At 50.4% G+C, this 14,137-nt stretch overlaps 1 protein-coding gene across 1 annotated transcript in view; it reads right to left on the reverse strand.

Moving 5' to 3' along the window:
* Positions 1 to 550: 550 nt before the first annotated feature.
* Prim2 (DNA primase subunit 2) overlaps positions 551 to 14,137 on the reverse strand; it is an 82,554-nt gene continuing 68,967 nt past the window's right edge. Inside the window, exons 11-14 of the mRNA XM_048347561.1 lie at positions 12,946 to 13,072; positions 11,426 to 11,508; positions 6,815 to 6,883; positions 551 to 1,395 (exon numbers count right to left, since the gene is read on the reverse strand). Coding sequence (XP_048203518.1) covers positions 1,108 to 1,395; positions 6,815 to 6,883; positions 11,426 to 11,508; positions 12,946 to 13,072 — 567 coding nt within the window. The 3' untranslated portion in view covers positions 551 to 1,107. The remainder of the gene's footprint in view (positions 1,396 to 6,814; positions 6,884 to 11,425; positions 11,509 to 12,945; positions 13,073 to 14,137) is intronic.

Below are 14,137 nucleotides of genomic sequence, written 5' to 3' on the forward strand. Positions count from 1 at the left end.
GGTGATCTGATCCCGTTTGAATCACTTTCTTGCTGCTGTACTTTATCTCAAGATTAAAAATGGGGGGCTGCTGACATCTCAGTGTTCTCCATCCATTGACCTCATTTCAATTGAGCTAGTATTTGATTCAAGAGAAGAGGACGAATATAAATTACCATTGTTCACGCAATCCTGGGTAACAGGTGGAGAGTCTGTGCAAACCGGATCCCCTTCGAGCCGGCAGGGCCTCTGGGTGAGTGGAGACGCTGGGGAAGGGGCTCCGGGATGGAGGAAGAGCCAGGGGTGCCCGCCACGCCCTCCGCCCTCTCCCACAGCTGGCACAAGAGGGCCCGGCCAGTCCTGGGTGCAGGTCACCAGCCAGTTTTGCTAAATCCACTGCTTGCATGAGAGCAGGGGACTAATGCTGGAATCTTCATCAGGAAGGCTAATGAAAACAGCGAGGTATGAAAGCTGTTCCCCATGAACAGACCCCACCCACGGTGAAGGAAGCTAACGGCAGACATCGAGGGCCACTGTTGTTGTGAAGAGCTACGCAGACTGCTGCGTCTTACCTCTGAAGTCGCAATCTGATCAATGGGGTCTGGCAGGGTAGGGGGCACCCACATCCTAGCTGATGTACAACAGCCACAGCACGCTACCACAGAGCCCTCTCTCAGGGACTGCAAACGGTGCTGGGTGTTCTAACCACCACCTTAGACACGGAGGCGGCGCCCACCCTAGGAGGAAGCAGGGCCCGTACATGACGCCAAGAACACACTGGACATTTATTAGCAAAAATATGGTCTGGAAAGGGCTGGGCCAAATGACAAAATGTAACGAGAGTTACGGTAAAGCTGTTTTGAGTAGTCCAGAGGCTATTTTCATTTCCTAAAACAGGGCTTCAAACATAAGATTCAACGGAGAGGTTTCAACAGGAACTTTTCCTTCTTCCTTGTAGCAAAGCAATCTATGTGGGAGTCTGTTTTTGCCTGAAAGCCTATTTTCCTTATAAATGTAAGCACATAGACTGGAATGAGATGGAGGAAGAAGTTGAAGAAAAAAGTTAAAAAGGAAAAACTCAAAATTAAACAAAGAGAGCAAAGAGGAAGGCGTGCCCCGCGTGCCCCATCATGAGCTGAAGTAGTCCTCCAGCCCGTCCAGGTCCATCTCCACGGAGGAGTTCAGCGAGGCCGGGGCCGAGGCCGCACCCCTGGCTTTGGGGACGCCCGGCTTGGGTGGCGGGGGCTCTGAGGCGAGGGCCGAGGCCGCACCCCTGGCTTTGGGGACGCCCGGCTTGGACTGCGGGGTTTCCGGCAGGCTGGATTCCCTCTTGGGGTCTTTACCGCCAGTGAGCATCCGCTGGCTCTCAAAGAAGAACTGATTCGGATGATTCAAAGAAAAGCCGCAATCGTCCACCTGTTCAGGGAGGCAGAATTGCATGTGTTAATGCCGGGGAAGGCGGCGGGCTCGGGGCTCCACCAGCCCCGCGGCGGAACCGCAGCCTCGCCCGCGGCCATGGCTTCAGCCCAAGCCCCGGCACTCGGCCCCAGCTCCCATCCCACTCCAGGTCCCCACTCGGCGCCAGTCCTACGTCTCAGAGGCCTGGAAGGTGGCTCGAACTCAACATGAAACTCCCCTTTCCCTCCTCAGCCTGCTGGGCTCACGGCTGAGGACTCTCCCTGAGCCCCGCCTCCTGCCGACTCGGGTCCTCAGTTCCAACGGCATCTAAGCCGGTGCCAGGCCCTGCTGATGCGCACTGCGGGGGAGGACCCCGGGGCCAGGAAAAGGCTCGGCTGGGAAAGGGCTTTCCTAAGTGATCTTAAAAGCACCTCTGATCACTTTGACCCTTGCTCCTGGTCCCCATCATCACTCCCATCTATGTCTGGCACGTGTAATCTCTTCCGCTTCTTCACAAACTGAGAAGACCACCCAGGTCCGTGAAAGGCAGGAACTGGGCATTTCATGTTCTTTCTGTAGACACTTCTTCTGTAATTTCCGCGGATGAATGGAAGCATATCCAAACTCATACTCTCAGGTCTTCCTTGTCTCAACAATAATCCTCCATCTTTAGGTTTGAACATCATCTCAAATCACTCATCACTCTGTCCCTTGACTACTCAGTAAGAATCTATGAGGTTCAGTCAAACTTTCAACAAGCAATGCCATTTCCACATTTTGACTACGTAATACTGCTCTGCTTGAGTAGATTACTTGGCTGTTGTTTTAAGGTGGTGTTTTTGTTATTCTGGGAAACAGAAACCATTTACTTTTTGTCCATCTGTGTGGTTTCTTGAGTTCCAGAAAAGCAAGCAGCCCCCCCACAGCCTGGTGTGAAGGGTACAAAAAAAGAAATAATAAAAAGTGAGGCTGGAGAATTGGGCAAAGACCAGGCCTAGGAGAGCCTTGAAGCCAGGTAAGTGTTAGACCCCAACTGAAGGTGGCACAGTGGTGTGGCTGGGGAAAGGCACCGCCGTGTAAAGACGTGGACTGGACTGCAGCAAAGCGGGGTTCAGAGCAGATCCTCCTGACACGGGACCAGCAGGAACCCCAGGGTACTCTGATTTGGGGGGGGGGTCAGTTGTGAACAAACACTGGGCTAATAATTCACAGCTGCTTCACTGTGTAAGACATTGAAGACAGACATGATATATGACTTATTACTAAGGTCACTACAAAAAAGACACCTTTAATTTGGCTGCTTAACGTTACAATGTTTCCTGGATGTTTTATGATATATCTACCTTTTTTATTAATATCCATTTGTGAGCCTTCTTATATCTGATTTTACCCAACTCATTTAACAGTGGGAGATCCCAGATAAATGGTGCATTTGCAAAATACTTCACAAGAAGTTTATTGCCTGACAACATTTCAATCAGAAGGCTTTATGTTTTATAAACAGAGAAAATGAGAGATGAAAGCACTGTGGAGAGCTGCTAAGTTGAACACCCACCACGTATAAGAACCTGATGCCCACTGAGCTGTTAGTCACTTCAGCAGCACTCCAGCAGATATTCAGAGGAGGACGGGAGTGGGGTGTGTGGAGGAGGGGGTGGGTGTGTGGAGGGGGCGGGTGTGTGGAGGAGGGGGCGGGTGTGTGGAGGAGGGGGGCGGGTGTGTGGAGGAGGGGGGTGGGTGGAGAAGGGGGTGGGTGTGTGGAGGGGGCGGGTGTGTGGAGGAGGGGGCGGGTGTGTGGAGGAGGGAGCGGGTGTGTATGTGGAGGAGGGGGCGGGTGTGTATGTGGAGGAGGGGGTGGGTGTGTGGAGGAGGGGGCGGGTGTGTGGAGGAGGGGGCGGGTGTGTGGAGGAGGGAGTGGGTGTGTATGTGGAGGAGGGGGCGGGTGTGTATGTGGAGGAGGGTGTGTGTGTGTGGAGGAGGGGGCGGGTGTGTGGAGGAGGGAGTGGGTGTGTATGTGGAGGAGGGGGCGGGTGTGTGGAGGAGGGAGTGGGTGTGTGGAGGAGGGAGTGGGTGTGTATGTGGAGGAGGGGGCGGGTGTGTATGTGGAGGAGGGGGTGTGTGTGTGGAGGAGGGGGCGGGTGTGTGTGTGGAGGAGGGGGCGGGTGTGTGGAGGAGGGGGCGGGTGTGTGTGTGGAGGAGGGGGTGGGTGTGTATGTGGAGGAGGGTGTGTGTGTGTGGAGGAGGGGGCGGGTGTGTATGTGGAGGAGGGGGGTGTGTGGAGGAGGAGGAGGAGGAGGATGGGAACAGGTTTGTGAGGATAGAGGTGCTGTTAGTGCATCATTACATAAAGACTTGCGTGTTCTTCCCATATCCTCTGCGACACTGCAGGAAAGGTGTGATAGGTTTTACTAAGACTTCTGTAGAGATTTGTTTAACAGGGAAAAAAGCTTGCTCGTTACTGGGATTACTGGATGTCCACACAAGTCTACCTCCGGGTTAATGATCTATTTCAGATACCCCTGTCCACCAGGTCCAGGGCTCCCCTTCCATGTGGAGAGGCAGGAAGTGAAGAATAGTGAACGTGTGCCCTGGCTGCCCACGTGGCCCCGGCAGGTGTGCCGCGCAGGCTGTGAGCTGGCTCTTGCGGCCTGGCGGAGGGCGTGCGGGGCACACGGGGCCTCCCCACCAGCACCCTCGTCACTCGCCCGCCTCAGCTCACACAGCTCTGGAGGAGTGGAAGCGGTTCTGTTTATCTGTGAGGCATTTGGGTTTTAATCAAGAGGTTTGCAATGACAGCTTAGAATGAGGCAGCGGGTCTTAGCAAAAAAAGAGCCATATGGAACTATCACTGTGCTGCTGCAAATGGCATCCATTAGAGGCTTCGCTTTCCACACGTTCCTTGAAGGGAATTTCATCAGAGGCCTCAGGAAATTAAACCTAAAGGTTTACTGGAGAAGGGGGTGGCAGAAATCTGCCAGCAAATGTAGATTCTATTTTTTAAGTTACAAAAATAAATGGAAGATATTCACATGTAAAAATTTATAGTAGGAAATCTAGTGACTACAAATGCCTTGGTTTATTTCATTGATTTAGTTACTTAAACTTTTGTTTGTGAGAGGATCTAGATGCCCATCTTTTCAATATCTTCATTAATGTAAGGCAACTTTTAAAATCTGGCAATAGTAGCAGTACTTCTGTTAGAATAATCAATAGGAGAGACACTACAAAAGCAGACTTGGAACAGCAACTACAAAAAGCCTCTATTCCTTAGTTTTCAGTGAGGCCCCGTGGAGTTGGAACTCAGGGAGAGCTGCAGTCTGTAAGGAGCAAGCCGGGCTGGCCATCCCACAGAGTTCCTATGCCAGAGAAATCTGCTGCTGCTTACTGGTTTTGAGGTTAAAAATTTTGTAAAACGCAAGCTGCTTCCAAATAAGAGCAATATTAAATTTCCAAATCTAGGTGTAGAAGAAAGAGAACTGGACCCACAACAGACTGGGCTCTCGTTCTAGCCCTCTTCTAACCAGGTCTGGTGGCTTGGGTCAGATGACCTTGACAGTCCCTCCAGTTATTATTCTATGATTCTCAGTAGGACGATGCTAATCAGGCCCCAGCTGCCCGTATGACAAATCTGGCACAGGAGTGGTGAACAGCAAGGTTAGGCTGACAGGCTTTGGGAGAGGTGGGGTGACCGTGGATGCTCAGCTCTGCTCTGTTCATCAGGGAGACTACAGACCAAACGAGCTACGGCACAGGTAAACGTGCTGATGTAGCCTAGCAACCCCACTGTGCCTGGCTCGCATTAGGGTTCTTCAGGGAAGGGTCTCTAGTTCAAGGCCAGCTTGTACTACAGAGCAAAAGAAAAGAGGGGCAAGTCTCTACAAATGTTAGGGTTCTATGAATTGTTGTAATCACGTATAAGATATTTTCCCCGTGAACTCTTACCATGAGGCAGGAGAGAAAGTACTTGTAAACAAACAGCGACGGTGTGTTTGGTAAGTGCAGGATGGCGTTTGGGAGGGACATGAAGCCCTGTGAGCCTGGTAATTACCAAAAACTCCACCAGAAGGTGTGCGGCACCCAGAGGAGAGGGGACTCCAGCGCTGGTTCTGGCCATGTCTCCCGGGTGGGAGTCCTGCTCTGCCCAGTGGGGTGAATGGGAGCTGCAGAGGGGACCCCAGCGCTGGTTCTGGCCATGTCTCCCGGGTGGGAGTCCTGCTCTGCCCAGTGGGGTGAATGGGAGCTGCAGAGGGGACCCCAGCGCTGGTTCTGGCCATGTCTCCCGGGTGGGAGTCCTGCTCTGCCCAGTGGGGTGAATGGGAGCTGCAGAGGGGACCCCAGCGCTGGTTCTGGCCATGTCTCCCGGGTGGGAGTCCTGCTCTGCCCAGTGGGGTGAATGGGAGCTGCAGAGGGGACCCCAGCGCTGGTTCTGGCCATGTCTCCCGGGTGGGACTCCTGCTCTGCCCAGTGGGATGGAACGAGAGCTGCAGATGGTCCTGCCCGTGCAGCTTGCGCTTTCACAGTACTTTGGTTCCAATCCCTACAGGCAATCCCCCGCCCTTGCTCTCCACACCATGGCTCACGCTGGCATGACCAAGCCACTGAGCACCACGCCAGTCACCTGACTCCCTCGCATCCAGGGGTCTACAGTGACCACGGTGACACCCCACGCCGACACAAGCTCCACCCCACGCCGACACAAGCTCCACCCCTAAGATGAGCCTTTGGTCGCACAGATCTGAGGCAGATCCGAGTAACAAGTAGACTGAACTTTGTGCGTGCACAATGGGAAAGCTTCCAGGGCCGGTAACTAAGGCCTCGGGGCTACCCCGCCAATGCCTCCTCCCTCCTGAGCCCGGACACGGTGACAACATGCTGCTGCCTCCGCTGCTGCCTGCACCTTGTTCTTTTTGCTGTGAACTGCCAGTACTGGGGTTTGAACTCAGGGCCCGAGGGCTACTCCCTGGCTTTTTTGCTCAAGGCTGGTGCTCTACCACTTGCAGCTTCGGCTTCACTTTGGGCGCTTTTGTTTTTGGCTGGTGAGTTGGCGACTCGTCTCATGGACTTTTCCTGGCCTGGCTAGTTTCAAACTACAATCCTAAGATCTCAGCCTCCTGAGTAGCCAGGATTACAGGCGAGTCATTGGCGCCCAACTATAATCTGTCTCTACGAAAACGACTAGCAGCCTTCGAGCTTGTCCCTGGGTTGGATGGCACAGACGCGGGGAGCGGGGAAGCAAGCCTTTCTCGTGCTGCAGCCTCCGACCTGCAGTGCTTGGGGCTCTGCGCATCCACGCAATTATTCTGTCCCGTCTATCAACTGAAATCTCTTTTTTGCTGAAAACAGGGAGAGTGGTTCCCATGGCTATAAGTAAAAACCTTAAATGAAACACAAGATAACAAAGGACAGGATTAGGAAGGACGTTAAAAATTTTACTTACTTTATGTATCACCTCAAAGTACTTCTGACAGGCTACCTGGTAGTGAGATCCCTTTACCAAGTCCAAAATCTAAAATAAATAAGAACAGAAGAAAGAAAAACTAAAAGTTAAGTTTCTTCTAAATCATCACCACTGGCCTTTCACTGTGCTCACCCCAAACAAGACACACAATCAACCATGTGGTGTGTTGTATGTATCGTGGGGGGCATGCTGTGTGGGGGGTTATACGTATTACATGTGTATGGGGTACTGCACATGTTTTGTGTATGTGTGGTGTGTGTATATGGGATGTTGTACATACTGTATGTGCATGGGTGTTGCACATAGTGTGGCGTACTGTAGATATGTGTGGTGTGGTGTACGTATTGTATGTGTGTGTGTGCATTGCACATACTGTGCGTGTGGCATGTTGTACATACTATGGGGGGTGCTGCACATACTGTGTGTGGTGCACTGCATACGCTGTATGTGTGATGTGTTGTATACAGCACATATGCGAGCATGCTGCACCTTATCGTGTGTGGGGCGCATTGCATGTGTTGCGTGTGTGGCACGCTCTGCGTGGTGAACACACTATCCCTCTGTGGCTGGCCTCCATGACCGTCTGACAGTACAGAGCAGCTGCGTTAGTCTGCAGAGGATAGGAGAGAGGAGGTGATCTTCCTGACCTGCCACCTGTGAATGGTAATAACCTCGCCCGAGAGCAAGACAGAAACAGATCCTGGAACTCAACTGGCAGTGACGGCTGGAATGTGCCATGGCTGCCCCTCGTCTACAGTGCGTTCAGATCCCTCTAGTCACCTAATGGGTGCAGCAGGAAGCAGTCACGTACGCCACTTAGAGTGTAATGCCCACATTGCCTGTTGATATAGATGCGGCACGCCAGGCTGTGTGCTGCCTTGCAGACCTCGCTGCCGGTCAGCTCTGGCTCGTCAGAGTGCAGGGAGCCCGCAGCTCAGCCCAGTGTGACGGTGGTCACCGCTCCGCAGGGCCGTGATCTGTGGTGAACAGTGTGCTTCCCAGCCCCACCCACACAGTCTCCCCGGGGTGGGCAGTCCCACCCCAAGCAGCAGACTGCAGCGCGTTTCTTCACCTCCGCCCAACTCCAAGTAAATAAAATGTACATGTGGCCCACTGGTCAACATGGTAAAATGCTGGAGACAGGAGATGACTTCAAATGAAGGGAAGCCTAACTCTGGAAGAAAGTTCATTTCTACCACATTTCCAAAGCCTGAGCCCCGTCACACACAGGAATGAACAGAGGCGAGTCGCTGCCGTCCCGTCCCGTCTGGTCACGGAAGCGCGGGGATGGCAGGGGCACCTGGGCGCCCCAGAGTCGACACTGAGCGTGCCCAGAGGCCGGCCGCACTGCTCAACTTCCTGCCGTCCCGTCCCGTCTGGTCACGGAAGCACGGGGATGGCAGGGGCACCTGGGCGTCCCAGAGTCGACACTGAGCGTGCCCAGAGGCCGGCCGCACTGCTCAACTTCCTGCCGTCCCGTCCCGTCTGGTCACGGAAGCACGGGGATGGCAGGGGCACCTGGGCGTCCCAGAGTCGACACTGAGCGTGCCCAGAGGCCGGCCGCACTCCTCAACTTCCGCCTCCTGCATCTGGTCTACAGGAAAGAGCGGCGTGGATGCGCATCAACTGTCTCTGCCTATGGGTCTATTCCTTTTGTGGAATTATTAGAGAAAAATTAAAATTCAATTTAAATTGAGCAAAAACACGAAGTGGCAATTCTCCAGGTACATGAACACTAAATTTGTAACACTTTATGCTTAATGTAACATATTAAGCTCAACTTTAAGGTTTTCCCCCGCAAATATTCAAATTGTGTTGAGATGAACTTCAAATAATTACTGGCTAACACCCATATCTGTGAATTGCCATTTTAAAGAAGTAAAAACTTAAACACAAATTTATGATCAAAATGATACCATGAATTACCTAGAGAGAAAATGAATTCACAAGAAAAAAAGTTAAAAAACGTCTCTCTCTAGACATTTTAGCTCCTCTCTACCAGATTATTAGAGGCCACTAAGAAAAATATTAGATTTTTAAAAAGTAAAACAATGCAGTTTTTCATTTTCACAAAGAAGGTCACAACTTGTATTTACTAAGTTGAAAGCATAAATTATATTTTATCTTTGGGGCAATTTGTTGTTTCGTGTTTTGCTTGAAGAGATTTCTATTTCTATCACCACACCACAGAGATACTGTTTGGCTGTGTACCCAGACTCACAGTGCTCCTGCCGGAGCCTCTGGAGTGCCTGGAGGATCTAATGAACTGGCTGGCCAAGATACCTTTGCAGTTGAGGAACAGTGATGACATTTCTAACTCGACTGGCTACCATCTATCCAGTTGACCACCACCAGTCAACGAACATGTGTGTTCATCAACATTGACAGGAAACGCTGTACACACTAACAAGAAATAAGCAGATACACAATTACCATGGCCTCTTTCTCAGTATTTCCTGTCCTCTGCCTCAGTGGCGGTCAGCGAGGCTCAGATGGTTGATTCCGGCAGCAGAAGGCCGACACCTGCCCAGCCTGGCTGGCGGTGGCGGCACAGCTGGTGTCACCAGTGAGACCCCAGGCAACCCATATCCACTCACGGCCAGATCCTGGGTTCTCTAACAGTGCAACAGCGCTGCCCCGTCCTAAAACGCAGCCTGTCCACATTTCATTTCCCACTGTCCCTTCTTTCAGGAGTGAAAGGTCAGTGAGGTAGGGATGTCAGGACGGGAGCACATGGACATCACTGTGCCTCTGCTACTCGCACACACAGCTCATGACCGCTGTGCAGTGACCTTCACTACTGGCAGTGGGGCCCGCGCTTCTCTTCTGAAGAGCTCATTGTCTACAGTCCTCTCCACTGCACAGACCTCGCGTTCCGCTTACTCTGCACGGCTCTTTATCTTCCACTTACTCCCAACAGCTCCCACATCACCAGCAGAATAACTGCGAAAAGCACACTGGGCCCTGGCATTGCTGGCCCTCCGTGTGCTTGACAACCCAGCTCCCACCCATCTGGTCTTGGGGCTCTCGAGTCTGCTCCAGCCTTGCCCACAACATACTCTTGACACTTTAGCTAAGTCCTAGGGATGGGGCGTCTCTTGTCTATTATGTTGTTTCATTTGGTTTAATCCAGAATTGTTCATGGTCTTGCACATGATAGAAAAGTGTGCTACCACTGGCCTACACTGTAACCTGGAATTGCCCCACCTTCTTGAGGGCAGGCTTGTCAGGGTTGTTTGTCTACAGAGTGGGAGTGCCAGGACATACACTGACAACTGTACTGCATGACGACACTAGCCTCCTGTCAGCCTCGTGCCAGGCCCGTGTCCCAAGGCCACGTCCTCTCCCCCGATGGTCCGCTCATCCCCGCGGGACTGTCTTGAACAATGGAGTTCAGCTGTCTCCCAGGGGTTGCTATGTCGAGTGACTGCTGCTAGCTTTTGCTTACACCCAGGGCCTAGGAGCTGTCCCTAAGCTATTTTTCTCAAGGCCAGTGCTCTAACACTTTGAGCCACAGCATTACTTCTGGGTTTTTCTTTCTCTGAGTGGTTAATTGGAGACAAGAGTCTCCTGGGGACTTTTGTGCCCTAGCTGGCTTTGAACCTCGATCCTCAGATCTCAGCCTCCTGAGTAGCTGCGGTTACAGACATGAGCCACCGGCGCCTGGCTGATGTACTGTTTTTATCAAAGCACTCACCATGATTTAGGAGAGTAAAGCAGGTACCAGAAAAAAGGTTCTTATGAAGTAATTTAAATTTCTACCTCAAATATTGGATTTGTCAGTACATATTAATACCAACATTTTGGGTTAAAGAACTGAGCTTCTGGGGAAGAGAGAGGACAGAGCAGGCAGAAGGAAGGGGGAGCCCCAAACTCCAGCTCCCGGCGCTGGCACTAATTCTTCCTGTGCTTGGCATACTTGAGGGTTTTCACCTGGTGAAAGCAAACCAGCTCAGAATCACCACGCCTGATGATCTTTACAAAATGATGAAAAACATTTGTGCTGGTTTAGTAATTACAGAAGAAATAGTCACATCTCCTAGACATACTATTGACTAGAAAGAGAAGTGAATCTTAAAACCTACCACTGAATTCACCAACTGACGCTTGGGGAAGGGACGCTAGCTTATCTTCCTACCAAGAAAAATAAAAATGCAACATAGCCAACAGAAAACATGGAATTTCCAGAGTCCAACCCCCAAGTTGGAGTGGAGGCTTTAGCTTCTTCATTCATGCGGACGACAGTTCTGCAGTGAGGCCTGACACCGCACGATGCTGGCTTACACGGGCGGCACTCCTGCCCTCTTTTTTTTTTTTTTTTATAATTATTTATTGTCAAAGTGATGTACAGAGGGGTTACAGTTTCATACGTAAGGCAGTGGGTACAATTCTTGTTCAACTTGTGACCTCCTCCCTCATTCTAACCCCCTTTTCCCTCTCCCCCCATGAGTTGTTCAGTTGGTTTACACCAAATGGTTTTGTAAGTATTGCTTTTGGAGTCGTCTGTCTTTTTATCCTTTACCTCTCGATGTTAATATTCTCTTTCCCTTCCCTAGTTCTTGATGGAGGACATAGCACCTTCTGACCTACCTGGCTTATGCCCGTGGGAGAAATCTTGTATGACTGCAACTTCTGCTTCAGCAGCTCGGGGTCGCTGTGACGAAAAGGGCACCCTGGCAAGAGAAAACATGCAGCACACCAACATGGTTACTTACCCAAGACCCAGCACGCTGCCACACTCCAGAGACTGCCTAACTCCCCGGAATTGCTCAACAGCTTATTAATAAGGAAGCTAATTGCCCATGGGTGCAAGTGCTTTCTTTCTTTATCTAAATGACAGCGTGGCTGTGTGGTTATTAGGCTACCACAGGCTCCAGGCTAAGGAGTCCGCTCACCAGGAAGAGAAAAACAGCTTTACGTTTGCCAACAGAGAGCCACAGAGTGATTCTACAGTTTACCTAAGAAACTACAAAAGCTCATGGTTTTCTACTGTAAAAATTACACAAAAGGCCTATAGCAGAGAATATGCAAGAAAACAAAAATGTGCAAACTCTGAGAAATGTAACACACTCTACTTTCAAGTATGCACTGAATGCTTCTTCAGTGTGGACCAAAACCCATACATTGGGGAGAGTTGTAGAGGAAAATGAGATGGAAAAACAGGACACTTCCACAGAAATCTTAGATCTAAGAGACTGCAGTGATATTGAAACATTTCCTTCACTTCGAATTTCATTGAGTCTGAATTTCTTTAGTTACATCAATGATTATGTAATTTGTTGAACACTCTGGATACCTGGAGTATCTTTCTAAAAATAACGTTTGCAATTATTTGATTGTTAACTGGAAGTGAACCAAAACTAGCGTGGTTGGCTGGGTACTGGTGCCTCATGCCTGTAATCCTAGCTACGTATAAGAGGCTGGGATCTGAGGATCATAGTTCAAAGCCAGCCCAGGCAGGAAAGTCTAATCTCCACTTAGCCATCAGAAAACCAGACGTGGAGCACAAGCTTTGAGCAAAGGAGCTCAGGGACAGAGCCCAGAGTTCAAGCCCTCCAACTGCCAAAAAAAAAAAAGTGGTCCCACGGGCTGGGGATATGGCCTAGTGGCAAGAGTGCTTGCCTCGTATACATGAGGCCCTGGGTTCAATTCCCCAGCACCACATATACAGAAAGCGGCCAGAAGTGGCGCTGTGGCTCAAGTGGCAGAGTGCTAGCCTTGAGCAAAAAGAAGCCAGGGACAGTGCTCAGGCCCTGAGTCCAAGCCCCAGGACTGGCCAAAAAAAAAAAAAAAGTGGTCCGTTTTAAGAAGCTTTGAAAATCCTGTATTTGCCTTCTAGGACCCTTGCAGAACACAGGAAAGACAGAGGAGCAGACAACCAGGGGAACCGAAAGCTGAGGAACTGAGTCCAGCACAAACTGCAGTGCAGCTGAATGAGCCTCTCTTGCCTGACCTACTTCAGTAACATAACAAATCACCATTAGAGTACCAGTGATCAGCTTGACACTGATGGCTGACAGGAGCCACAGTGGGTCCTGCCAGTAATGCAAAGGCCATTACAGTGTCCGTTTTCTGGGCAGAGCTGGGCCTCTGGAAGGAGTACCACTTACCATGATAATCCCCTGGGCCTGGCGGGTTGGTGAGGATGATCTTCATACAACTGAAAGGAGTGTAGTCTGTCCTCTTGCCTTCCTTTCCAAAGCTATGGCGGATATTGTAAGAGTAACCTTTATCAAACTGATTGAGAGAAAGAGAGGCACAGTTACCCAATAGGCACTGGTGTTGCCAGTTAGAAAGAAGAATGCAGTGGAATTTTCTACAACTCAGTGTACCTTGGAGAATATACATTCACATCCTTCATACCACTGGGGTCTATGTGATACAAATAAATTTTTTTTAAGGAAGATACAAAGCTTACAGGAAACAATGTTTTCAGAATCTCCAGGTCCCTGGGCATCCTGGAAAACTGGTGCCAAGACCCCAGCAGAGCCCAGAATCTGCCACTTGGTGCTGGAGCAGTCCACAGACAAGGCTCAGTGCTTGCCCCGAGCCTCGTGTTCCCCAGGAACCCCGCATCAACTCCGGGTGACCTGGCCGCACGCAATGACAATACCACAGCGGCAGCTGACTCAGTGCTGCTCAGGGAACAGTGGCAAGGGAGGGGCAGTACAGATCCAAGGTTGGTTGATGCTATGGATACAAACCTACAGAGAAGGAAGGCCAACTGCTAATATTTAAGAATAATCCTTTCCAAGAAAGAATACCCCATTTGCCTTTAATTATTTTCAGAAATTACACTAGATGGAAATCAGGTTAACTCGTTACCTCCTTCCCCTAGCTGCCATTAACTTCCACATCCCACCCTCCATTTCTCAAATACCTCTTACAATAGTTAATGTTTCCCTTGCTTCCACCCTACAAACAAGCTGTCAGCAGATGTTCGGTGAACAAATGAACTACCCCAACGGCCTTCTTTTGGAAGCCATTCTTTGCCTCCCTGCCCACAAAATAAGCCAACAGAGGAACTTTGAAATGAGTGAAGTAAGGCAGAGAAGGGAACCAACATTCAATGAAAGGCATGGAGGTGCCACCAAGCGTTTTGCTTGGTGTAATCCTAATCATTTAAATCATCACAGCTCTCCTCTGAGGTTACACGAAAAAAACAGAAGTTCAAAAGAATGAGGCTATTCAACATAATCCAGCAATTAAATAAATGGCAGAGTTGAAAACCACACATAGCTAAGTATGATTCCAAAGCTCATTTTCTTTTCCTGATTCTGCACTATCAATAAAGACCCTGGA

Source organism: Perognathus longimembris, chromosome 6, assembly GCF_023159225.1.
Source record: "Perognathus longimembris pacificus isolate PPM17 chromosome 6, ASM2315922v1, whole genome shotgun sequence".
Taxonomy (NCBI): Eukaryota; Metazoa; Chordata; class Mammalia; order Rodentia; family Heteromyidae; genus Perognathus; species Perognathus longimembris.